General features: G+C 43.3%; 4 protein-coding genes across 7 annotated transcripts in view; 2 read left to right on the top strand and 2 right to left on the bottom strand.

The window, feature by feature from the left end:
• The window catches only part of LOC126567411 (uncharacterized), a 46281-nt gene extending 35293 nt beyond the window's left edge, over positions 1-10988 (top strand). Inside the window, exons 2-10 of the mRNA XM_050223635.1 lie at positions 6975-7272; positions 7349-7905; positions 8718-8850; positions 8930-9154; positions 9291-9471; positions 9540-9794; positions 10281-10603; positions 10681-10853; positions 10919-10988. Coding sequence (XP_050079592.1) covers positions 6975-7272; positions 7349-7905; positions 8718-8850; positions 8930-9154; positions 9291-9471; positions 9540-9794; positions 10281-10603; positions 10681-10853; positions 10919-10972 — 2199 coding nt within the window. The 3' untranslated portion in view covers positions 10973-10988. The remainder of the gene's footprint in view (positions 1-6974; positions 7273-7348; positions 7906-8717; positions 8851-8929; positions 9155-9290; positions 9472-9539; positions 9795-10280; positions 10604-10680; positions 10854-10918) is intronic.
• Positions 1-27855, bottom strand: part of LOC126568810 (exportin-2) — a 487296-nt gene that overhangs the window by 343556 nt on the left and 115885 nt on the right. The window lies entirely within an intron of this gene.
• LOC126556098 (uncharacterized) overlaps positions 13523-27855 on the top strand; it is a 41472-nt gene continuing 27139 nt past the window's right edge. The window contains exon 1 of the mRNA XM_050211297.1: positions 13523-13526. The gene's annotated coding sequence lies outside the window, so the exon portion shown is untranslated. The remainder of the gene's footprint in view (positions 13527-27855) is intronic.
• Positions 27362-27808, bottom strand: LOC126556371 (pulmonary surfactant-associated protein D-like). Its single transcript, XM_050211636.1, has one exon. It carries the CDS (start codon positions 27806-27808, stop codon positions 27362-27364), a length of 447 nt encoding a protein of 148 aa, XP_050067593.1.

Below are 27855 nucleotides of genomic sequence, written 5' to 3'. Positions count from 1 at the left end.
AGCGACCATGATCTGATATGACTTTGGGAAAATGAAGAGGACCATTATATTGGCTGACGTAAGTTTAATTCAAGATGTCATAGATCGCTATGACAACACATAAGGATATGTGGTCTGCACACGATATACAGCGACAAGTAAAAATAAATAATAGAAGGTAGCAGATTTAGGATCTGCCAAGAAGTTCAAGTGCAAGTGCAAACAATTCAAGAACTTTGGTACAACGAAGGTATCTTCTAGAAGGAAGCTGTTCAACTTATCATTGTTACTAATGAATTCTTTTCAATGACGGCCCCCCCTTTGCTTAACTTTATAGTAACTTTTCTCGGTAGCAATTATTTAAATTACCCAATTATGCAGTCCTCAATCGTATTTGACTGCTCATATATTCGTTCCAAAACTCGTCTTACTCACGCAAATGACCAAAATTCTTCAACTAATTTTACGCTTACATTCATTCGAGTCAAAGCCAATTATTCGAGGGAGTCTAGCGTGCTACGTGTGTCCTTTACATGTGAAGATTATAAAGCATGTTACAAGTAAGTCAAGGTTTGTCAGAATCATTCGTTAGTGACCGAATTTTTCCACTGTGTCACTATTCGTACGTTCCGATGTGGTTAGAAATTAAATGATCAATTATCTGCGCTGCAGTTAATGAGCAATTGGTACTTGTGGCGCAGAAGATGATATTCTAATAATTTTAGCGACTTCAGCACCATTTCACACCATACCAAGGTTAAGAGAAACTTTATTGATTCCATTTTGCCCTTAATGTACAATTAAAACGTTTCAAAGCAATCATTACGATCCCTTCACAATATTTCCTTAAAAGGTTCGTAGGATCTGCATGCCGCATTCCAGTGTACATTCTATACTGTTAGCTGTGTCTTGGCTGACACCGCGTTATAGGATCCATCGAGAATTCCCTTCAATCTGTACAACTGCCAGGTCACCCACCACTTTGTGCTCCCCCGCAGTGTCAGCTGAATCATCCGGTTTCGCAACTTTCGCTAGCATAAATCTACAGTCAGGCACACACACACACACACTATCCTCCTTGCAACCCCCCGTCGTGATTGATGAGAGCGATTTTAAACGCCATGAGGGTGCGTTCGGTAAACCTACAGAGGCATTCTTCTAACCGCTCGTGCCGTTTGCGGCATTAATTAAGCGTCCCTCGAACGAATTCAAAGCTAAGGAAGGAGTGTTCATTGACGCTGGTTCCGCGTTGCTTACCTCGAACGTAGCAGGTGCCGCATTACAAGACGCGAACGCGATCGCGATCGTATTTTACTATCGATGCGCTTCCATCATAGGGCGCCAGGAGTCGACAGTCAGGGCATTTGAGGTGGAATGGTTTGAGATGAGCACGAACCGTCGTCGTGTACCGATAGTATATGCATTGGAATGCATTGCTGCATTGGAACCGTCTTCACGGTCACTTTTTAAAAAGGAAGGATTGGTGTAGCCTTCATGAGCATATTTTGATATCTCTTTCAATACGAAGTTTACAGGGTATTCTAGCGATTTTCGACAATTTACTATGGTTTTTTACCGCATGCCCAAATATTTTTCGTTAGGCAAATATGGCAAAAAATGGTAGAAAATGCACCAATAATCTTGTTTATAAAAACAGTCTACACTTGTTCTGTGGACAGTATGTCGCAAACCGTCATACTCAAAATAAAAAAATACAGTAAACAAACCCATGCATTCTGATCGTAATTATAGACGGTGTGAAAGTATGCGTACGTTTGGAAATTATTTAGAATTGGAAATTATAAAACAACGTGTATTTCAGCAGTTATTTTTTAAATGTTAAAATTTGCCAAACGTTTCCGAAACGCTTCAAACCGTTTCATCAACCGTCTCAAAAATGACTGTCCAGTTCTACTAGACGATTGTCAACTTCAACCCTAGCGTTTGTCCAGTTCAACTTGACCACTGTCGAGAAAGGGCGACGGTTGTCCAGTTCAACCTACCCGGTGTCCAGTTCATCTTGAGCGTTGTCTAGAAATGCCTCGCCCTTGTCTAGTTCTGCTCAGAAACCCTGTAATGCGTGTTTTGGTTCTCGTCCCGAGGATTTTTGGCGCGTGACCAAATATTGTTGTTTCTGTCCCACAGTTTTTTGGCACATTCACAAATATTCTTAATTTCTTTTCCAGATTTTTTAATTCTGACATACTGGAAGTTTGAGTGAATTTCTCATATAAAAGCTTATGAGTACTTTGAGGAACTCTGTAAAGGTGTAAATATAACATGTTTGAATTTAAAAAAATACCAGGCTGTAATTAAATTAATTCTAATAATTTAACTAAAATTGCATGGCATAAAAATTAAAAATTGAATCAGCATTTTTTCGGTGTCTGTTTGGTAATTTATTTATGGTAATTTCTTTAATTAAGTTTGTGTAATCTTTCAAAATTGTTCCGATGATGGAGGCGACAGTAATGAGGGAGCATTTCCTAGAAAAAAATTTAAAAAAAACTGTGTTACAATTTTGCGTTTGATCAATGGTCTTATTTTATTGCTTTATTGTCACAAAGAAACCACTCCTCGATTGACGCAGTGATAGACCACCTTCCCATTTTGGAAGGTTTATAAGATACTGTCACCATAACTTCTACAAAATGTGGTGGCTTTATTCTGCTCTTCTTTGATGTAGATAGAGCAATTTGATATGGTTGACAGATCGTCGATTGTTTCAAACTATAAGATAATACTGTTCTGGGCACTATAGCTTCATGCGGTACTAACAATTTCTTCTTCTTGTTCTTGGCATAACGACCTTCTAAGGTCACGCCGGCTATCTAAGACTTACATACTAAGACTTGTCTCATACCACGTAGTTGAATAGTCAATCCTCACTACGGGGATTCGATGCGGGAAGGCTTTGAACTCCAGTCCTGTCCAATGAAGACCGGCGCCATTGTCGCATTACACATCGGTCTGCCTCTCAAACAACTCCAAAAATAATACAAAACATTGAAGCACTAACAAAAGGATTCGGTTACACCTTGCAGTAGTTTTTATTCATAATTAGGAAGAGCATATTATAATCATAAAAAATTTAAAAGTACACAAAAACAAACACTTCATTTTTTCAAAGTGCCAATGACACGGAACTAAAAATAATATTGTTCTCTCATTGGATTTCCTGTACAATAATTTTATATGCTTACTCAATGACTTTTTTTGTGTTCTCATGCTTGTTGATGAAGTGTTGATCACATAATTAAAACTAGAGTATAAGAAAATTATTTTAATTTATTTTTTATAACTAATTATGACAGAACAATGCCGTATTGTTTACACTGCTTGTGATGACTAATTTATGTAAGCATAATGATAAGGCATTTCTTCCTTATTCTTTGCCTTATCCCGGCCGTACTCGGTTGTCTTAGAAAATTAATTATGTGAAGTTTTTAATAAATAAAACACTTTTTTACATGTACTCTAATCGATACGGGAAATGTCTTTGAAACCTTAACGATTTCATAACTGACAGCTGTATTGCACGTATCAGCGTAACACATCAAAGACATTTTGTTGCCTTTCGTAACATCGTCTTCCAACCTTTCAAATACTTTTACCACATATTTCTCACATCGTTCCTTGTACTTTCATTTGCGACCGACCTTCCGATGGGGTATGCGTCGGTAGAAGCGATACCCAAGCGACGTTGGTGTAATTGCCACCATCAATCAGAACCATCCCGTTCGACGCCTTCCATTTCCTAGTTACACTCGGGAGGAAAGTACTCAACTAGTAGAAAAAGTTGGCACAGGATGAAGCACAAAGCAAGAAGACATGAATTGAGGATGTTTGCTATCAACGCCTTCCCGTAGACTACGCTGACCATACTCGAGTGCAAAAGTAACTGGCTGTTGTCGATTCTTTAATCCGTTGTATTCCGGATTGCACATTGAGCTAGAATTCTTTATACCGATGGCTTAATTTTGATTTTTTAAAAAACAAATTTTAGTGTTTGTGAGTATGGAAAAAAGTGTTAGTAAAATAGGACAATCCAAAAAATTTCAAATTTTTGCTGAGATTACATGATCAATCTAATACGGCAATAAAAGAAATAATAAACGCCAGACCGCTTTTTACGCATTTTAAGGAGTGGAAAAAAGACGAAATAAGCGTTCTCTGTTTCAAACAACGATCGTAAAGGCATACATTCTTCGCTCCTGCATCCTCCAACAGTACTTAAAATAATCCTAAAGTCCTCGCCTTTACTGCCCACAGTATGCTTTGCAGTTCATTCGACGAAATTAACACGATTCCCAAACCCAACCTCGGAACACTGGCTCTGGCAGGCAGCCTCCAAGATTAATGCAAATACATTACCCGTAATGCGATGCGATTAGACTGATTAGATTAGAGCACGTCTATTTTGCGCACCGTTGGTAGACGCTTCCCGGTTCGGTCCCAAACGGGCCCGAGAAAATGAAGTCAATTTTGCATTTCCACTGCCCAGTTGTCGCCGGGCGTTGGGCAAAACGACAGTCAATTAACAGGCCTTTTATGGGGGAGGGGAGGCCGATGAAATAGAATCATTAGCCCGTTGACGTCGGGTCGGGTTTTGGGATTGAGATAGGATAACGATCAAAACACCGGTTCATCGACGGAAGTGGACGGTTGACCGAACGACCGACAGGCATTGGCCCGCTATCGTGTCCGTGTCTCGATGCTCGACAAATCAATTCATTACGTTGGATTAATTTTTACTGCCACGTTGATCGATGATTTGCTTCACGACTCGGCACCGAGAAATGCAAAACAGAACGTAAAGCTTTTCAGTTGAAGAGATAATCGAGTGTCTCGGCAAATTCAGGTGTTCATTTTTCAAGCATATGTTTGTATGGAGAACAAATTGCACTATAGAAGCAGTGATGATTTGTGTTTTTTTTAAATTTTATTCATTCAGTTTACCAATAAAAATATATGAAATATACAACAACTATATGCATTTGTTCTACTCTAATGATTGCTTCTTGTAAATTTCAGTTTCGTTTTGACAATTCGAGTTAAATAACTACAAAACAAGAAATCCTTATCGATGGCAAACCAGCAGCAACAGCACGTGCAGAAAAGCGTAACAACTTTCGTTACCGTTTGTTCCGCATATAGGTGGTAAATGATTCAACTGATAGCATATCTTAAACCCTCGCATAGCTGCTCGATACCGTTTATATTCAGGTCTGTGAACCGAGCACTTTACGCACATCGATGCAACAGGCTTTCGTCGGATGTAAGGCCACAGAGCATCCGGGCATCAGCTTCGAGAAACGGCCGGCATGATTGTGATTGCGCAATATGCCGGTTGTATGGGAAGTGTTAGAGATCATATGTGTTTATGAACTTGGTATGATGAAACCAATGTATGGTATGATGAGAATTTGCACCATTTCATTTATCAGCGAAACCATAGTACCAAAGAATTAAATAATATTTTAAAACACGGAAGGCACATGCCATATGGTTCCACAAATGAGAAAAAATAATAGATCTAAAATTAAACCACAAAAACAAATTTCAGTCTGCATAACGAATAGAAAATTGATTAGTAAAATACCACATACCACAACGATTAATCGCAAATCAATATGACTCTGATTACCGTCACTATGTGGCTTTAGTCTCCAAATGTGCTTTTATTGTTCGGTAGCTTTCAAACAATTTTCTTCAAGCAAGTTAATTGAAGTGTAGGCAAATGTCTGTATAAAATTCAAATATTCAATTTCTTATTAGGTGCGCCGATAAATAACGGCCGTTTTTTTTTCATAAGTTTATTTCTTTTCGTTGCATTTTTATTTGTAGAAATTGGGTTAATCAAAGTATTGGCCATTATAATTAATTACTTTCATCCACCTTTCGGGTAAATCGCGGATTCCTTTTCGGAAAAATGAAGCGTTTTTCGACGGAATCCAGGTATCCAACCACTTCTGGATTTGTTCATAGGAGGAGAACTGCCATGGATCGGAAAAGATGGAAACCCGATGGTGCCATGTGGCCGAGCATTGTCATGCAGCAGAATAACTCATCCATTTTTTCCGGTAGCTTAAACTCATCCATTGTTTCCGGTAGCGTTCACCAGTGAATGTTTCTCCCGGTTTCAGAAGTTCGTAGTACATGACGCCGAGCTGGTCCCACCAAATAAGCATAACTTTCGAGCTATGGATGTTCGCCCGAGCTGATGATGTTGGAGTATGACCGGGCGTTCCCCATGATAATTTGCGCTTAGGATTGCTGAACGAAATCCACTTCTCGTCTCCCGTCACGATTCTGTGCAGGAACCCTTTTTCTGTTGTGCCGCTGGACCAGTAATTCACACATGAAGAGTCTGCGTTCAATGTCCCGCGGCTTCAACTCGTGTGGTATCCATTTGCCCTCCTTCTGATCATGCCTAACGCGTTCAGTCGTAATGATATGGCCTGACGAGTTACACCAAGCACGGCTGCCAGTTTTTCTTGCGTTTGGCAGTGATTTTCCTCCAGTAAAGCCGTCAATTCTTCGTCGGCGAACGTCTTGGATCTTCCTTCACGTTGAGCATCCTCTACGGCGAAATCATCGCTTCGTAAGCGTCAAAACCAATCCCGACACCTTGTTTTGCTTAGAGCAGCATCGTCGTAACCACTCGAAAGCTCTCGATGGGCTTCGGCTGTCGTTTTCTTCGCTCGAAAATATTTTTAATCTGAACAGTTCAGAACGACATAATACGTTCCAAATAAATCTTAATAAGTCTTATTCTATTGTCCATATCTGCATATCCAGTTGTAGAGAACGTTGCCGCAACGCACGGTATTTAAATTTCTTCTCTTGCGATATTTCATGAATTTTTATATAGAACACTTTGACTTAGACATTAGGCCTAGAACTGGGTAACAAATGACATAGATAACCCATGTAGTACATTTCACTGTCAATAAAGTAATTCTAATCATTTTCATTTTCCTTCACTCCAATAGGGCACTCCTTACAGTGGATATACAGCGGCATCATCGACAGACTGTGCCAACACGTTGCCTTCCTCACCATCACCCACATCCCTTGGCAGCATCCACAACCGGCAAAGTTTCAACTTTTGGAAGGCCGGTTCACAGACACCCCTGTCCACATCGTCGTCCAGCAGTTCCTTCTTTAGGCCGAACCAGCGTTGTCTACTGTACAAGATACTTAAAGTGATCTGGCGCTACATAAAGTGGCCACTCGGGTTGCTGATGATATGTGGTTTGCTCGGTCTGGTGGTATACTTCCTGGTTGTGGGTAAGTCATTGGTAGGGCAACACATTTCGACTTTCTGTTGTGGTTACACATATTTCTTTTCCTCTTTTTCCTCCAGATCGTGACATCATGAGCAGTGGATTGTTGGGCGAAGATGGGTACGAGGTGGACGAGAATTTGTCAATCGATTTTAACGATTTCACCAGCACGAACGATCTACACTTTGACCATCGCTTTACTGGAGGCACCTCCAAGGAACCCAAAGCCAAGAACACGCAAGGATCGGGTCGAACAGTGGACACCAAGTTTTCGTTCGGTCTCGATAACGATCTGCTCGCCGTGTTCGGGACGCACGCTAAGAAACCTACCTTTGAATGGCCCACCACGGCATCAACGACCACTGAGTCTGGCTCGTTGGAACATCAACGTACGGAGAGTGCTAGCGAAGAGTTGCCAGCGCTGGTGGTCAAAGTAACGGATGCACCGATTCGCAAAACCAGTACGATCTCGTTGAAAGACTACACGAAGGCACGCGTCGTGTTTGATGATGAAGATTTCCTCGATGCGGATGACGGCCAAAGCCGTACGCAAACAGCACCAGCGCATCAGTCGGAAGGCACAACCAGGGCTTACGAGCCGGGGCACGTTAGCGATCCAGCAACGGCAGCGATTCAGGTGGGACTCCGGGGCGGTCCGGTACGAGGGACGGAGGTGCGAGGGTTCACCTCCGGCCATCAAAACAATTTTGGCGTCCCAATCGAGGAGGACGAGCGCCTGTTGCGCAAGCTGAACGATCAGCTAATGCAACTGGAGAATCTGAGAGAAGTGAATTGACGTTTTATATTGTTTGTTCCCGGTGCAAGATTTTGTTCCCGAACTGAGCTTTTCCTTTTCTTTCACTTTCTTTGCGTGTAATATCACTACGTTGCTTCTGCATGTTTTATTGATCTTTAGTCTATCATAATCACAGGAAGAAAGGCTTCGGGAAAAGGATTCTAAAGGCATTTACCCTTGCTATCACATCATATTTGTTTGTCACCAATTTTAATTCATTTATTTATTTTGAAGATAGCAAATGCAAGCTAAGGTTTGCGTTGTTTTCTACCACAAAAACAAGAGAGTTTTCTGCACACACTGCTAGAAATTTGAACATTTTGCCGCTAGAGCACACTAAAAAATAGCAAACAGTTATAAATGATCAAGGCACAACAGCACGGCTCCAAATTTGCATGAACGTAATGATTGTAATTGACTGACCACTGACCTGTGGGGAATTATGAATGATTTTTTGGAACAGTGTGTTAGGGAATTTCTGTGGTTGTCTTTAAGGGGAAAATGATTGTGCACTGAATGGGATTTGGATTTTTGTTTGAATATTAATTGCTTTCAACTTGTGAATTACTTAACAATATGCCAAAAACAAGAAACCATGCAGCCATGATCGATTTGTGAAAAATCTGATATCTTGCCATTTATTTTAACTCTAGAAAAATGTAACAGTTCCATCGGCCACCACCGATTCCAGCCTCTACCGAACGAAGGTGTCCCCAACGTTACCGATTCTGTCACGCTTTGAGATAACTACCGAGGGATTGAAACGGTTTAACATATCTGAAGAAGGTAAGCTGTAAATGCAATATATCTTTTAATCACAATAGTTGATACCTAATCAATCAACAATTCGTTCATATTTCAAAAGGTATTTGTCAATCAACTTCGCTTCCACTCTGCCGCGGTGTTCTTCCATATGATCTGACGGTATCCACGAATCGGCAACTTTCTCCACTCGAGTACGACCACTTCCAGTATCTGATAAACTCCAAATGTTCCGTGCGTGTCGCGGAATTTGTGTGTCTGGTGCTGGAACCGGAATGTCGTCCAACGCGCATGGGAACACTGGCGCCATGCAAGCGTATTTGCAAGTGTATGTATTCACTGCTTTTAAACTAAGTATTGCTTCAGCTGAGTCACTAAAGAACAACTTGAAAACTTTAGCGCTGAAAGCCAACTATTCGCATTGCTTTTCTAAACCTAACATTGCTCTGATATTCATATTCTAGCAATTTTGGAGCCGTGTGCCCATATTATCGCAAGTTCGGAAGCCTTAACAGCGACCTTCGATTGCGATAGCTACCCGGACTCAGACGATCGAAACGTTTGCGAGGATCCAACTCGATTAGGGGAGTGCTATGCGAACGAGTTCCGATGTGCTGATGCTAGCTGTATACCACTGCAATGGAAGTATGTTGCCGAATTTCATAGACACAAGCCGCATTGCATTTACTCATCTGATTCTCCTTTTTGCGTAGATGCGACAACATTAAAGACTGTCACGGTGGGGAGGATGAGTCCGACTGCAAGCAGTGCGAACGGGACGAATATCGATGCATGTCGAATGACAAGTGCATTCCAGATAAGTGGCGTTGCGATCAGTACGAAGATTGCCCGGATGCATCGGATGAGCTGGATTGCTACTACGACGAACCAACGACGTTCCCGACGGCCTACGGTAGCCAACGGGAGTATCCTTTCGTGCAAGTACAGGTTCCCAACAGTCCGAACGGGTAAGCGGAGGTATTGGGTGTGCGCTGGGTGCGCTTGAGTAGCTGTAGACAGGCACCAGGACCTTGACACAATCGACACGCACCATGTAGAACGTCTGGACGGACTTCTTTTGCACAGTAGAGCACCGGCGTCTTTCAGCTCAAGCACAAACCCGACAAGCGATCGTGATCGAGAGATGAAAAGTGGTCAGGGAAATGTATTTGTTTGTATATAACCTATCTATCTCTCTAAGCTTCCGACATTTGGGACACTGCTACTGGACATAGATCTTGCTACTAGTGAGTGTGTAGGTGACGGGGACGCTTTTAGTGGAATCTGGTAAGATACCTACATAGTACAACTGTGGACGATGATGGCCTGGAACAGTGGATACTTTGCGCCTTGTTCGACAGCACTGTTTCTGTTCTTCGAGGAACAGTGTTTAAGTTAGCAACATTGCAACCATCCTTCTATTTCCCTTTTATCTAACTGCCATCTCCTTCCAGTCGCCCGTACATTACGATCACAAATGAGGATCGGTCCCAATCGGACGCTCACCGTAACTCTCAGGAAAACGTCCCGACTGGCGGCCGTGAGTACGCCAACTATGGCACCTCAGAAGAAGATGAGGAAGGTGACAAGTATGAACCGACTGCAGCCGAAAATGCGCCCTTCATTAATCGTCACCGAAATCGAACTACGAACGAGGATAAACCATCTACTGCTGCTGGAGACGACTTGGCCACTACCGTTCGATCAAGTGAAAAAAAGATCGAGGATCAAACAGAAGCTGAGACGAGCCGAACAATATCGGTGCCCAAGTCATTAGGTAGTGCGCGCCTGTCCCTCAAACACTGCTACAGGAAAATTTTATACCTTACCTTGCTTCGTGGTGTCTTTTTTCAGTGAACTTTCAGGACAGTAAGGAAATCATGATGACGTCAGACTCGGAAAACGATTTCAAGATCAGCAGCACTAGCAGGGATTTCCTAACGACGGCCCACGTGTCCCCATGCCCGGAGGGAGAATTGCGCTGTGTCAGTGGTATCTGCATATCCGTCAGTCAACTGTGTGATAAGGTAAGGCAACTTCGATTAGAAGCCTGGAGATTTTGTAATAAACGTACCGTATTTTTTCCCTGTAGGTCGCTGACTGTGCCGATGGAGCTGATGAGGCAGGATGCACCTACAAGAAATAGAAAAAGACAGGCAACAGTTCCGTTTGCATTGAAGGAAAAAATCACCAATGAAGTGTGTATGATTTTTTGATGTACTGATTGTTGCCAGCGACTCTCTGATATCGTTGAACGTACGCTGTTGTTTGGTTTTTATATTGTTGATTCGTGTTAAACGAGCGTATTAGGTATATCATACGGATCTTACCATTTATTCCAATACATCATCTCCACACGATGATGAGAAACGGTTGAATCCTGCAACAGTAAAGGGTATTAATATTCATTTGGTACGGTGAAGAACTTGTGTTTAGAAGGCTTACATCGTGTGGAAAGATGACACCACACAGGGATCGACGTTCATAGCTGTCTGTTACCATCATTATACGATAAGATAATTTTTAAACCAGTGTAAAGTAAGATTGTTGCATCCCCGTACGTTCATCGCAATCGTCATCGTGTTAGGTATTAAAAACAAAAAGGTTCATTTAAACACCCCTTTTCGCTTTGTACATAGAAGGCACTTCTTGACACCCATTATGATCGCTCCCAACAATCTTTTGTAAATGTTTTATCATTATCTGATAATAAAAACAGTGAAATGAAAATAAACATGTTGTAAATTGATTGGGAAAAAATTCCACTCCTTAAAATTACACCACAAATGCCGGATTTGCATCCTCGAGGAGATCATGTCAGAGAACTAGGGGATTATCCTTTTAACTGCAAAATCGTTTACAACTAAAATCTCCTCGAGCCTTACGCCGAACTTTCTCAGATTACCAATGCGGATAAGACATTTGAACTGAGTGATAAAGGTATTTTTCTTTCGTGAATTCATAACTACTGGTATATGACAAAGCTGGGATCTCTGCTAGTGACTTTGTTCTCCCGATGGACATTATGGTAAGCTTGAGCCAGTCACAACTCTATCTCTTTCGATGCGAATATCTTCAAACTCTTCACTGATGGTATTTTCTGAAATATGACAATTTTATAGAAGTTATTCAGGTATTTCAAATAATCATCGACCACAATGAAAGGATTCTAATTTAAAATCTTATATAGTCTAAATAACTAATCTAAAAATCTAGAAAATTTATGTCGTGATTGTTATATGTTTACAGATGGGTGGTTCGTTTATGAATGTACAATTTATTCATATTTCCTAATTCATATGCAAAAGATGAAATCAAAATTATTCATCTGATCTTGTTCATCCGTACCGATCCGATCATATCCCTAATTGGGAAATTAATGCGAATTGCCTAACCGTTAGGCGCGAACTCATTTATATACAAAATATTTACAAACCATACTACAACCATGGTACAACTGAGTACAGTGTTCAACAGTATTCAACAGTATTCCAAAGAGATTTTTTCCATGAATTTTCCTTTGTTGAAAAGATTCCTAAATGATCAGGCAAAGCAATAAGTTTAAGGCCTATTTAAAAGAAAACTTATGAAGCATACTAAACAGACGCGTTATTTGCTTTATTTCAGCAATTGTTTCACTATCAATGCATGATCATTTCTTACTACTTACTCTCTATCGTGCTAAGTTCTTCTTTTTTTTTTGGGTGGAGCGAAACTAGCTTCATTCCAAACTTTCTTTCTCGTCTACACAACGATATCGTAGTCCCACACGTACGCAAATGACGAACACATACACCGAAAATGCATTCTTTATGTTTGATAGCCGAAGCAACAAAATGATTGATGTACATGAGTAAAATGATTTTTTTTTAATTATTAATTGCGCATAGAGACAGGGTGCCATTGATTGCCATTCATAGAGACAAAACGGGGGTGCCTTACTAGAAAATGAAGTTCATATACTTGTTACTGAGGTATGGGTTAGTGCATCGATGCCTTGTGATTGGAATCTCGGCATCATCCATCCCATGTACAAGAAGGGAGAGGTGTAGGACTGCAACAACTACAGGGGTATTACGGTGTTGAATACCGCCTACAAAATATTCTCCTTAATCCTTCAGGATAAGCTTGTCCCATTCGTTGAACGGTTAGTTGGAAACTATCAAAGAGGATTCCGAAACGGAAAATCTGCCACTGACCAGATCTTCACCATGCGGCAAATCTTGGAGAAGATGGCTGAACAGCAGTTGAACACGTACCATCTCTTCAAAGATTTCAAGGCCGCATATGATAGCATAGCCAGAGAAAAATTCTACGACGCCATGAGCTCTTTCGGGTTCCCGGCCAAACTGATCAGGATTGTTAGATTGACCATGATCAACGTCACCTGCCAGGTGAAGGTAGATGGAAAACTCTCAGGGTACTTTGCTACCACCAAAGGCCTGCGTCAGGGAGATGGGTACGCCTGTCTCCTATTCAACTTGGCACTAGAGAGGGCCATCCGTGGCGCGGAGGTGGAGATTTCGGAAACCATCTTCTATAAGTCAACCCAGATCCTAGCATACGCTGATGATATAGACATCATTGGTCTGCGGCTCTCCCAGGTAGCAGAGGCCTACCAAAAGATCGAGCAGGCGGCAGAAAACCTCGCGTTGCAGATTAACGAAGCAAAGATCAAATTGATGGTGGTACCATCAGAGGTCCTACTAAGAAATCCGGAACTACGAGGGGGTGATGTACGGATAGGTGACCGCAAATTTGAAGTCGTCCAAAACTTCACCTTTCTCGGGTCAAAAGTCAGCAACGAAAACAGCATAGAGACGGAGTTGCGTGCTAGGATGATGGCGGCCAGCCGGTCATTCTACAGCTTGACGAAACATCTCAACTCAAAAAAATCTGTGACGACGGTCGAAGCAGGGACTGTATCGTACCTTTACAGTCCCAGTACTCACATACGCCTCTGAGACTTGGACACTGTCCAAAACAGACGAAGCCCTTATAGCCGTGTTCGAGAGGAAGATGCTTAGAAGGGTTGTTGGCCCCGTGTGTGTGGAAGGTCAATGGAGCCGCTACAACGACGAGCTGTACGAAATGTATGACGATCTCACCGTCGTGCAGCGAATTAGGCTCGCCAGGCTCCGATGGACTGGCCATGTTATACGCATGGCACCGGATGACCCATCTCAGTTAGTCTTTTTAAGCCGTCCACACGGACAGAGGAGGCGTGGTGGGCCCAGATTGAGATGGGAGAATGGCGTGGAATCATCCGCCATCAAGGCCGAAATAACGGATTGGCAGACGACGGCGCGGGACCGTGAGCAGTTCCGGATTCTGCTACGGCAGACCAAGACCGCAAAGCGGTTGTAGCGCCTGATAAGTAAGGAAGTAAGTAAGTAAGTAGATTTTAAAGAGACAAAGAGAGATTTTTGGAATTTCCTCTGCTTAATGCAATAAATAAAAATCGGACCTTACATTTTGATAAGTTGACTGTTGCTGAGCGGACTCTCGTATCCGGAGCGTATCGAAATGAAAGATAACCTCCTCGTGTGAGCTATTGATTGAATCTACTTTATATATACAAATATATACAAATATGGTCCTTATATAGTAAAGTTTCTCAAAAATGCTCGCATTGTCGGGAAGACTGGCATGAGGTAGCCTTGTGCCCGGTGTACCGTAAATTGCAAAGGGAACAGACAAAAACGGTAGCTGAGAGGGCACGCGGCTCTTATAGCGACGCCCTTAAAGGTGCGAACGCGTCGAACCCTTTTGCAGTTTTGGATACAGCTGGAAATGGCGAGTCCAACCCAACTGCACCCGAACAGGTGCCATTGAGATCAGCTAAGACCAGAGTATCATACAAAAAGATACAACGGAAGGTCCTAAAAAAAAAAAGTAAACCTTTGGCACAACAGCGTCTTGCTAAAGCAACATCCTCAGTCCCAACTCGAGACGCTGATCCTTCTGCTCCCGCTCCTCAATCTGCCAGGAAGGAGCCCAAGAAGAAGCGATCCCCCCGGACCGAAGCCCCTCTGGAAAGCTTGGCTTTTCCAATCGGGGGTTGTCCGAAAACCCCTACCCCGTCCCTTTCCGAGATCCTAGAGTCCCTCCTCATGACCCTGAACCTCCCGCAGCACCTGCACATGATCGCTACTTGGGCCCTTCCTTTCCTGAAGGGGATGATCAAACAGTGGCTGGCCCAATGGCCATGCTTAAGCATGATGGTCCGATTGGACGATTAATTCCTCCGATTCCCAACATCATACAGTGGAACTGTAGGAGTTTGCTTGGTAAGCTAGACTCCTTTAAAGCATTAGTGGGCGAGCACAACTGTGATGTGTTCGCCCTCTGTGAAACTTGGCTATCGGAAGACATTAATCTTACCTTCCCCGGATATAATATAATCCGTGAAGATCGCATTACAAGGGGTGGAGGGGTACTGATTGGTGTTCGAAAGAGTCACACTTTCACCAGAATACCCACCCCTAGACAAGATATTATTGAAACTGTCGCAGTCAAGGCAAAACTTGGCGATCTTCACGTGACAATTACCTCAATTTATATCCCCCCGATAGCCAACAATGAAAAGGAAAAAATTGAAAAGTTCAAAGAGGATCTTGGAAATTTAGCAGTGGTCTTGCCTGGACCACTTTTGATCCTGGGAGATTTCAACTCTCACGGAGTCGACTGGGGCTGCGATAAGGATGACATTCGCGCTCCTATTATCCGAGACATCTGCGACAGATTTGGGTTTTCAATTCTCAACTCAGGAGAGGCAACTAGGATGCAGACACCTAAGAGTAGGGCGAGTGCACTGGACCTGTCTCTATGTCCATCAGCGATGGCCCTGGATTTTAGTTGGAAGGTGATCCAGGACCCTATCGGCAGTGATCACTTGCCGATAGAAATTTCCTACATCAAGGGAGGATGTCCAGGAGGTGGAATCCCCGTTAAATGTGACTTAACGAGGAACATCGACTGGACAAGATACGGTGAATTAGTAGCCGCTTCGCTTTCTCTTGACTTGGAAGATTTGTCTCCAGTTCAGGGTACGAAAAACTTGTTTCAATTATAAACAAGTGCGCTCTTGAGGCCCAAACAAGGCGCTCCCACCAAGCAAGGACATTAAAAAAACCTCCCACTCCTTGGTGGGACAAGGATTGCCAAGCGGCTTTTAATAAGAAGCGGGAGGCGTTTAAAGCATTCCGGGACACGGGCTCAAGGTCTTTATATGAAAAATATAAAGGACTGGAGAGATCGTGCAAAAACCTGTTGAAGGCGAAGAAAAAGGGCTATTGGCGTAGATACGTCAATAACCTAGACCCTTCCGCTTCACTTAATTCACTTTGGAGGATGGCTAGAAGGATGCGAAACAGCAATAACACTAACGAGAGCGAAAGCTTTTCTGGCGAGTGGTTGAATGATTTTGCCCACAAGCTTTGCCCCGATTTCGTTCCTGCGCAAAAATTTGCACAAAATGCGCCTGGCAGTGACCCTATCATGGACTCACCGTTCACTATGGTTGAGCTATCGCTTGCTCTTCTATCAAACAAAAATTCTTCCCCAGGCCTGGATCAGATCAACAGCAAACTGCTGCAAAATCTTCCCGACTTGGGCAAGAAACGTCTGTTAAGAATCTTCAACGATATGTTGGAGTTCAACAGCGTCCCGCAAGAATGGAGAGAAGTGAAAGTTGTCACTATTTTGAAGTCTGGCAAATCGCCATCAAGACACGATTCATATCGGCCAATATTGTTACTTTAGTGTCTGAGGAAACTCCTTGAAAGGATGATTCTCTTACGGTTAGAAGAATGATTGGAAACCAACAACCTTCTTTCAAGTACTCAGTTTGGTTTTCGTAAAGCCGGGGGGTACTAATGACTGCTTAGCGCTTTTGGTCACTGAAATAGAGCTTGCCCGTGCACGCAAGCAGAACATGGGGTCTATCTTCCTTGACATACAGGGGGCATTTGACTCAGTTTCTCCATACAAACTGAGTCAAAAGTTAGAAAATGCGGGCCTGGGACCAAAGTTGAATAAATTATTATTCAACCTTTTGTCGGAAAAAGTTATGAATTTCAACAATGGTCACGTGCAGTTAAAACGGACCAGTTTCCATGGACTAGCACAAGGGTCCTGCTTGAGCCCCCTGTTGTATAACTTTTATGTTAGTGAGATAGACTCTTGTCTAGCGCCAAACTGCAGTCTTAGACAATTGGCAGACGACGGCGTTATATCTTTTGCAAGCAGAGACGCCGACGAAATACAACTGGCTTTACAAACCACTCTGGATAATCTTTCCGAGTGGTCTGAAAACCTTGGTATCAAGTTCTCTGCTACGAAAACTGAGATGGTAGTCTTTTCTCCCTTTAGCGACACGGAAAAAAACAGGGAGAAAAGGCTATATGATCCGAAAATTGATGTCTTTTTATATGGTGAAAAGATATCAACATCCGACAATTTTCGATACCTTGGTGTATGGTTTAATTCAAGGCTAAACTGGAGTACTCATTTCACCCATCTGGTACAAAAATGCAGTAAGAGAATCAACTTTCTAAGGACAGTCACAGGATTCTGGTGGGGCGCACATCCATCAGACGTCCTGAGACTGTATAAGACAACGGTACTATCCGTATTGGAATATGGAAGCATATGCTTCCATTGGGCATCCAATACGTTGATACTCAAGCTCGAAAGGCTACAGTACCGCTGTCTTAGACTCGCACTAGGGAGCATGAAATCTACACACAACATGTCCCTAGAAGTGATGACCGGAGTGATGCCGCTCAAACTACGTTTTGAAATGCTGTCGCTTCGCCTTCTAGTCCGTTGTTCAGTATCAAATCCCTTGATAATAGAAAATTTTGAAGCGCTTATAGAGACAGGTTCTAAGAGCAAAATCCTCAAGATTTATGAAGATTTTGTTGCCCTACAAGTGCATCCTAGCGCTCCACAGGCATTAAATCGTGCTGCCCTTCCTGAGAACTACAGTTCCATTTTAAAAACAGATTCCTCAATGCGCGAGGAAATTAAGACCATACCTAATGATCTTCGCCCGAGGGTAGTTCCGGGTATTTTCATGAATAAGTATGGTCATTTAGACCAAATAAGCCAGTACTACACTGATGGATCATCCTCTGAGGAGGGCACTGGCTTCGGTGTTTTTAGCGAGTTCACCGAGGCATTTTTCAAATTGAGGCAGCCATGTAGTGTTTACACCGCAGAGCTAGCCGCAATCTTGTACGCACTATCCATGATAGCAGCGAGACCTTCGGACCAGTACTTCATCTTCACTGATAGCCTTAGTGCTATTGAAGCTCTGAGATCTCCGAAGGCTGTTAAGAGTCAGGATTTCCTCACCATCAAAATCATTGAACTGCTTGGCTCAATGTTCGATAAGGCGTATAAGATCTCGCTAATTTGGGTCCCTTCTCATTGTGGAATCCCCGGCAATGAAAAGGCTGACTCACTGGCCAAAACAGGCGTCCAAGAAGGCGCTTTTTACGACCGACCGATCTCGGCCCAGGAGTTCCTTCGTTTCCCACAGCAACTTTTCCTGTCTCGCTGGCAGAGCATGTGGGAGGCGGATGAACTCGGGTGTTTTCTTTTCTCGATCTCTCCGCAAGTGTCCCTGCGGCCTTGGTTCGATGGGCTCTCTGTAGACCGGGCATTCATACGAATGATGTCTCGACTGATGTCGAATCATTTTGCGTTGAATGCTCATCTACAGCGTATAACTCTGGCTCAGACAAAAGTGTGTGGCTGCGGTGACGGATTCCACGATGTGGATCACCTTCTGTGGTCCTGCGTGGAATTTGAAACCGCAAGACCCTCCTTGTTGAGCGCAGTCGAGAATATCGGCAGACGACCGGGTACAGAAATCAGAGAAGTGTTGGCTACCAGGGACCTCCCCTACATGAGGATCATTTACCGATTCGCCAGAGACAACGGTCTTGTCCTATGATTCCACATCCCAAGTATCCTTCCAATCCTCATTCGTATTCCCCAATTCCTTTTTTGTTAAATGTTGTGTTGTCTATGTTCTAAGTGTATTTTTTGTAGTGCCACGGGCGATCCGATGACTGGGCAACAGCACTCGAGGGTGATTCCAACACTGCCGTAAAAGGGAGGCAGGCGTTGTAGAAAGTGCAGTGTTCTCCACTCCAGTCCAGTTTTGGCACTTTGAGTTTGACAGCGTTGGCGTCGGGTTCGGGGTGTTTGGCGGGCTCAGTCTCGGGAGTAGTGAAGTCGCTTTCGCTGCTGCGGGATAGAGCTTGTCGATCATCCTTCGATTGGACGTTGACTAGATTGAGCTTGGAATGTCATGGCTGGACTGCACTGGAGAACACTGTATGCAGACAAATAAATGTTCGTGCTGTCTTAACAATGTTTATTTGTTTGTTACAGTCGAGACCAAACATCAAATGTCAACAATAGAACAATAGATACTTTCGGTTATTACATTTTTCACTCATACCCGCTTCCCGGAGAATCCTACTTGTTCTTGCGCTTACATGAATGAATCCTTTTGTTACCTGTTTAATTGCCGTCTTAGTTTTGGAATAAACCCAAACCCGCTTGGTTCGGTGTTATTTTGCTATGTTTTATGGTTCCACCCTTATTTTATGACCGACGCGCTTGTATCCAGTCTCGTGTATCGCGCCTTTTTATCCTTATATGTTTGTTTGGGCAAACGATAACGATCCTTCCACGAGTTACAGGTAATGGTGCGAATAATTTCAAACCGATCAGTTGCGCGCGCATCATTGACTCAACGGTTTTCTTCAACACAGGTTCGTTATCTTATCCCACCTCTACTGTTGCAGGCTCAGTTAGTAAGAGCAATATAAACAAAATGGCAATAATACAAACCATCAGCAAACGAATACTAACTCGAATAATGTCGGAGTTTTTTACACAACATTAATTCATGAAATAGACAATTGAAGCTAGTAAAACTAACTTAAAGCTATGGAAGATGGCAATTTGAACGTATGTGCGACATGTTGACACAGCTGGCAGGCGTCGTTTTGTTGGAGCTTTACCTTGCTCATTACTAGTTGGGCTTGGCATAAGACTATTTTGGTAGCTGTTCAAATTCGTTCAAGGAGGCGCTTGTCTCTCTGTTAGCTTCACTTACAAAATTCTGCTCATTCACTATTTTATTAAGTTAGGGAGAAGATAACGGTTCTGTTGTTGTGCTTGACTGGCCTTGCCCTGTTCAATGGATTGAGAATGGATGCCTCCGATTTTAATCAACAGTCTAAAAATGTTGGTTGGAATCCTTCTTTATTGAAGTTATTACTCGCTCGGAAGAATTAGGGGGAATCGTGGCCGGTCGCCGGATCGAGTAACTCCGGAGTTACTCCGGAGTAATTACTCCGAAATAATTAATCCGGAATAATTACTGCGAAGTAATCCGAAGTGCACTGCAGAATCAATTGCAGATAGCTGTTTTTACTTCCGATTCAAAATCGAAATGAAATCCCTGTCTATGCTGGAGTAATTCCGCATTCCCCTTAACAAAAACAGTATTTGTTTTGTAACAAAAATTTGTTTATTTGTTGGCAATATACCCGTTCGTTGATCTGCGTTCTGTTTTTGCTTCATTGTCAACGTTTATTTAACAACAAAGCTTTCTTTGAATATGTTTTAAGGGTTAAAGACTACATATTGGCCGTGATATCCACCTGTTAGAGTAAGTGAAGGGATTTCAATTCAAATTTCAGCTATATTTTGTACTTATAATTAAAATCCTAATTTTTGCACTTATTCTGCTTTTGTGTTGCACGACGTTGCGGTTGGTGTCCCTTTCAACCATGCCCCACACGAAACAGTCCATCGGGTTGAGGTCCGAGAAGCTGGGAGGCCAAACAACGGTGGTAAAGTCGTAAAAATTGTCTTTAAGCCATTTTTGCGTTTTGGCGGCCGTATGACAAGGTGCCGAATCTTGTTACCACACATACGGCCTACCACATTGGCTACTTTGGTTATCCAGGGCCGTGACGACTGCGTCCAGCAGCTTCACATAGCCGTCCGCGTTCAGCGTCAGGCCTTGCTCTAAGAAATGTCGAAGAATGCGTCGTTCCGTAAGCAATCCGACCGTCTGGATTGATCCTCCCGTTGTACAACAGCCTGAAAATCTCCGTTGCAGGTTTCAACTTGAGTGCTTGAGAATATCTTTCATCGTGATTTATGCACACTGCGCCGCCGTCTTGATGTGATGATGACGCAGGTTTGTATGTCCGGCGCGGATCCTCATGATACACGTTATTCGCATCCTTAGTTCGGGCGGGTTACGGCGGATTAGATTCACTCGACATTTTTTCCACTATTTCCAAACATTTGTGCCTTTCGAATGACGTATTGTTTGTTTTGATACGATAACTTAAAAACGATCACGATGATCACGAACTATAAACGAAATTGCCAAGTGTCAAATTTATCTTGCACACGGTGCAGTATATGAAAAAAATGCCAATAGAGGAAGAGCCTTGCCAAAATGCCAATAGAGGAAATCGGACGAGCAACTGAGGCAGCAATTATCCCAGTCGAGGGAAACTCGCAAGTTCTAAAGGATGTTGAATGCGGCACGGGGCGATTTTACTCCCATGATCGCTATGTGCCGCAGCGAGGAAGGAGATATCCTGTCGGACGAGCGAGAGGTGATCAATAGGAGGAAGTGCTATTTCGACAGACACCTTAATGGAGCAGATGCAGGAGGCACCGAACTAGGCGCAGGAAGCAGAGGAGTGCAGAACTACGACAGCCAGCATGACGATGACGAGGTACCACCGCCATCACTGGACGAAGTCATCAGTGCCATCAAAAAGCTGAAATGCAACAAATCAGCTGGCAGCGATCGGCTGGTGGCCGAACTATTCAAGATGGATCCGGAGAGGATTTCCGCCATCATGCATCGGTTGATTGTTAAGATTTGGGATCAAGAAGAACAACCGGACGCATGGAAACTGGGTGTCAAACACCCGCTGTACAAAAAGGGCGACAGGATGGACTGTGCTAATTTCCGGGGCATCACAGTCCTGAATGCTGCCTATAAGATCCTGTCCCGAATACTCTTTTGCAGACTGGAGCCCCTTGGTACAGATTACGTCGGAAGCTACCAAGCGGAGTTTGTTGGAGGCAAATCTACTACCGATCAAACATTCACTCTACGGCAGATCCTAAAAAATGCCGGGAGCACCATATCCCTACGCATCACCTGTTCATTCACTTCAAGGCGGCCTACGATACCATAGATCGAACCGAACTATGGAACACCATGCAGCAGTACGGATTCCCTGGGAAGCTGGTACGGCTGCTAAAGGCCATTATGGACGGCGTGCAGTGCAAGGTGAGAGTGTCGAGTATGCTGTAGGAATCTTTCGAATTTCACCGGGGTCTGATGCAAGGAGACGGACTCTCCTGTTTGTTGTTTAACATCGCTCTGGAGGGTGTCATGCGAAGCACGGGTTTCAACATCCGGGGCACGATTTTCACCCGATCTCTCCAATTCCTTGGCTTCGCGGATGACATTGACATCATCGGACGGACAACTGCGGCGATGTGTGAGGCGTACACCTGACTGAAACGCGAGGCTTATAGAATTGGATTGATCATCAATGCGACGAAGACAAAATACCTGCTTGCCGGAGGCTCTGACCGTGATAGAGCCCGACTCGGAGGCAGAGTATCAGTTGACGGTGACGATCTTGAGGTGGTAGAGGAGTTCTACCATGGTACGATCGTAACCTCAGAAAACAACGTAAGCAGCGAAATCCGAAGGCGCATTGTTCAGGGGAATCGTGCCTACTACGGACTTCACAAACTCCTGCTATCCAGAAGACTCCAACAACACATGAAATGCACGATTTACCGCACCTTGATACGTCCGGTAGTCCTCTACGGGGACGAGTCTTGAACTATGCTGACGGAGGACGCCAATGCACTCGCCGTTTTCGAACGACGGGTGCTAAGGACTATCTTTGGCGGAGTGTGCAAGCAGGGCGTGTGGCGAAGGAGAATGAACCACGAGCTAGCTGAGCTGTTTGGCGGTGCTGATATCCTGACGGTAGTCAAAGCCGGAAGGATACGATGACTGGGGCACGTGATGAGGATGCCGGACACATACCCCACCAATATAGTGCTCGTCTGCAAACCGTTCGGCACGCTGCGTAGAGGAGCACAGTGAACTCGTTGGCTGGATCAAGTGGAGTCTAATCTGTCGGAGATCTTATGCAGCCGTGGATGGAGGACTGCAGCCCTAGACCGAGTTTCCTGGAAACTGATTGGAGACCTGATTGGATGTCGACGCGACGTGCTCAATCTTGAGCAGGTTAAAGAAGAATAAGAAGAAGAGGAAGAGCCTTCTCGAATTCCACTGCCAAAAAAAATTATAAGTCACCACAAATTGAAAAAAATATTATGAAATTCTGTACCGCTTGAAATTCACAGTGACAAAAATGTTAACGGCTCGAGTAAATTATTTAAAAAACCTACCAAGAAATGGATCAAAAAGACACTGACAAAGTTTCAATCTGGATATGAAAATACTCGCAGACAGTCAGAAATAGCACAACAGCATTCTGGAAGCTTTCTGAAGAATTCGTTTTCTTTAATTGCGAGGTCATTTGTTCTGCATTTGGATATTGTATGCAGCACAAGTTGCTGCAGCTGTTCAAATGGATCTGTTAATAATGTGCACCCAAATAAATGAGTTCTGAATTCAGTGAAAAACGTAGAAACACGCGCGCGTATCGGGAGCATGGTACTTCAACTGATCGCAATGTGTATTTACCAATCTGGATGCTTTTCGTTCAATTCGAAGAAAAGGTTTTAGGCTCATGCATGTTACACAAACTGGTGCAGCCTGTGCCGCACCCGTTGACGCTACCATCACTCTTGATAAAGCATTTGCTCGATTATAAATCATTTGCATTGATAAAGCAATGCAACATTCAGTGTAAAAATATCACCGAATGCCATTGGAAATGAAAATAAGTGCACTAGCTAGGCAGGAAAATCTTTTTGTCCTTTTCTTCTGAGTGACCTTTTCCGACCAAGCTATGTAGCTGCAGCTCATGTATGCATGGAAACTTTTCTAGCTAACGCATGAGCTTTAATTTTTTTTTTTTTTTTGGTAAAAATCTGGAACCCCATGTCTATGACAACACTATTTCTGATGCACTCGAATGTGACGATATATCCGCAGAGTCCAATGCTGATCGTGCAAATTCAATTTCCTTACTTCTTGCAACGTGTAGCACTTCAAAATGCAGTGATCCTTAATACAACTGTTCTAAAAAGTAAGGTACGTCGACACTTCTCACACTCACGTTCGACTCCTTCACACTTCTGATTATAGTGAGAAGCACCTGCTCACTATTTGTGATTTTGTCAATGGGATACGCACCTCCCAAAAAAACAACCGAGATCAATATAATAATAGGCGCCCTATCAACAAAATAACCGGTACTAAGAGTTTGTTTCTACATCTTTGAGTATCAAAACATATTTGTAGCACCTTTCCCTTGCTTAACCACCAAATTTCTGTAAAATATAGGGTAAACCGTATGAAATTTCACTTTCCTTAAGGATGTTTTCAAATTGTAGGAGATTTAAACCATTAGCTCTAATGAAATTGACGGTGCGCACAGTCACGTCCATGATATGAATCATTTTAATATTTTTTCAAACATAACATTTCTTGATGCAGAATGCAATGAAAAACCCAAACATGCCTTCCCATTCATACGAGGGAAGACAATAAAGTAAGGTCTCCAATTTTGTTTTTCATAGAAAATGACACTTATTTACAAAAAGCGATACACCGTTGGAAAGGCCAAGGTCTTGGCTACTTTTCTACATAATCGCCATTTTTTCTAACACCTTGCGCATCCGCACGATGAACTTGTCTATGCCGGCAGAATACCACTCTCCGTCCGCCTCGCGCAGCCAGGTGTTGACCTCTTTCTGAACCTCCGCGTCACTTTCAAACTTATTCCCTCCGAGATGTTTTTTTCAGGGCGGGGAACATGTGGTAGTCACTTGGGGCCACGTCGGGACTATAGGGAGGGTGATCGATGATGTCCCAGCCAAATTTCTTGAGCAGGTCAAGGGTAACGTTGGCTGTGTGCGGGCCAACGTTCTCTCGGCTACCGTGTTTCTGGACAAGCTTTTAGAGCTCAAGTCATGTCGTTTCTCGGGGCAAATATTTTCTGCAGAACTCACCTTCCGTGAATGGTTTTGATGATATAGCAATTTCATTAGATATTACGCAACTAGCTTTCACTGCACTTTCACTAATTTGTTGTGGTTTGACAAAAAACATTGTTGATTTTTTAACTTTTGCTATTCTGCGTCTCGTGCTGGTCCTTCAAGTTTTCCAAATGTATCCTTGTGATGTGAGTCATAATGCCAACGAAGATTGAACTCCTTCATTACCGCAATAGTTTTGCCACACACTCAACAAACAGGCCTACCATTCTGTTCTGTAAATAAGTAGGATAGTGTCCATTCGCTATTAACAACTCGACACTCGGTGTCGACGTCACCGACATTTCAACGGCAATTTTGATTTTGGCAATTTTGAATCGCTATGGTGGTTGAAGTGATACTGATAATAAATCCAACTCAGTTTTGGCTTCTGTCGATATCATATACGATATCAGAAAAAAGTCGTTAGCCTACTTCATTTTCGCGAAATTTGCAGCACAGAAGCGGGACATTATCACCTTGAATGCATGGTGGCAGCAGTGTTTTTTTAAGACAAATATAAACATACCATGGAAATGGCTTTGGCGGGCTAAAACAGAATCGAACATTCAAGCTGCGCCGATTTCGTTTCTCGGAATAGATACCACACATGCTGCGGTGAGTTATTCGTAGGAAGAGCACATACACAAAAAAAGGTCGATAGCTGTTTGCGCGCACGATGTGGATCACCTTCTGTGGTCCTGCGTGGAATTTGAAACAGCAAGACCCTCCTTGTTGAGCGCAGTCAAGAATATCGGCAGACGACCGGGTACTGAAATTAGAGAAGTGTTGGCTACCAAGGACCTCCCCTACATGAGGATCATTTACCGATTCGTCAGAGACAACGGTCTTGTCCTATGATTCCACATCCCCAGTATCCTTTCAATCGTTATTCGAATTCCCCCATTTCTTTTTTGTTAATTATTTTGTTGTCTATATCTTAAGTGTATTTCTTGTAGTGCCACGGGCGATCCGATGACTGGGCAACAGCACTCGAGGGCGATTCCAACACTGCCGTCAAAGGGAGGCTTGCGTTGTTCTAAGTACAGTGTTCTCTACTACAGTCCAGCTTTGACACATTGAGTTTGACAGCGTTGGCGTCGGGTTCGCCTCGAGAGTAATGAAGTCGCTTTCGCTGCTGCGGGATGGAGCTTGTCGATCATCCTTTGATTGGACGTTGACTAGATTGAGCTTCGAATGTCATTGCTGGACTGCACTGGAGAACACGGTACGCAGACAAATAAATGTTCTTGTTGTCTTAACAATATTTGTTTGTTTGTTACAGTCGAGACCAAACCACAAAGGACAATAATTGAACGGCCACAAGACCACAACAGCCGGAATTCAGATGCAACCAAACACCATCAAGACAATAGCCACAGCAATAGTACCGGACCATCAGAACGCACAACATCCACCAATGCATCATCATCATCATCATCATCATCATCACCATCACAACAACCATAACCGAGTATGCCCGGGATAAGGCAAAGAATAAGGAGGAAATGCCTTATAAATCTGTAAAAATCTAATCAACACAAGCGGTGTTGACAATACGGCACTGGACCGTATTAATCAATTATAAATAAATAAAAGCTGATTGCGCGCAAAGTCCTGGGGAAGTCGGAAGGAAAATTCAACAGTTTTTTATTTTTATTTTAAGAAGGATTCAAGCACGTGTTAGTTAACTGAAAAAAGAGTACACACAACAAATACAAATTATTGTTCAATTTTCGCGACTCGACCTCAACCCAAGAAGGATAAAAATCAATGTTCTCGTTATTGCTTTGCAGGCCGGATTCAAAGACCTCGCGGGATGGATTCGGCCCGCGTGCCGTATGTTTGACATGTCTGATATAAGGTAAACACTAGCTGCTGGTGCTGGATCGTAGGTTCGTTTGATCGTTGCTGTTCTTGTTTAGGTTCGTTCTGGGTTTATTGCATGCCTATTGTAAACGACGAATCAAGCATTGGATAGTTTACAATATTTTTATGCCGTCAAAATTACGGTCATCGAGGGCCGGAATGGTGGGACGAACGGTCATGGAGGGCCGTGCTGTTCGCCTACTATTAAACCCACTACTGAAACAGAAAGAACACAGATTCGGTTTGCTTGGCGCTAGGAAAAAGAAGAATATCCCACCACAATTGGAAATTATAGAACGACGTCGAGAAAAATGATCAAGAACTACATCTTAGCCAATACTTACACTAAATAAACGTTCATTCCGTACCCTTTGTAATAAGAATAATGTAGTTAGAGCTCAGCCTAAGCAGTTTATTGGGAATAGAATTCACACACATAATAGAGTAGCTTGTCGCACGCATCATCGTTCCATGTTCCCTGTATGTTCATGGACAAACAGTTTTCACCATTGGTACCCGAATTGCTTGGTTCTCCAGCGGCAAAGTTAACAAATCCGTAGGGAGTGCCAACTGCTTTGTTTGTTGAAAACCAGACCCACGATCCTTCCAAGCCGACGTCGGTGCCCGATAGCCACCATCCACCATCTCCGCCAGCCGCCTGAATCGCTGCTAGCACATTAGCATTTTGACTAGCCAGCTGTATGGATGCCAAACTTCCACCATTCGCTATACACTGCTGCCAGGCTTCATAAAATGAAACCTTAGATTTGTAGACCGTATATCGAAGTGCATCTGTTGCAGGTAGACCCATAGCCACAAGACCAGCGATAACAAGAGCCAGCACACCAACCGTCTTCATCTTGAGGAGATACGCTTAAGCACTGTTCACAAAGTACGATGCATCCA

Source organism: Anopheles maculipalpis, chromosome 2RL, assembly GCF_943734695.1.
Source record: "Anopheles maculipalpis chromosome 2RL, idAnoMacuDA_375_x, whole genome shotgun sequence".
Taxonomy (NCBI): Eukaryota; Metazoa; Arthropoda; class Insecta; order Diptera; family Culicidae; genus Anopheles; species Anopheles maculipalpis.
The sequence above is the reverse complement of the archived record's forward strand: the minus strand, read 5'-3'. Positions and strand labels throughout refer to the sequence as shown.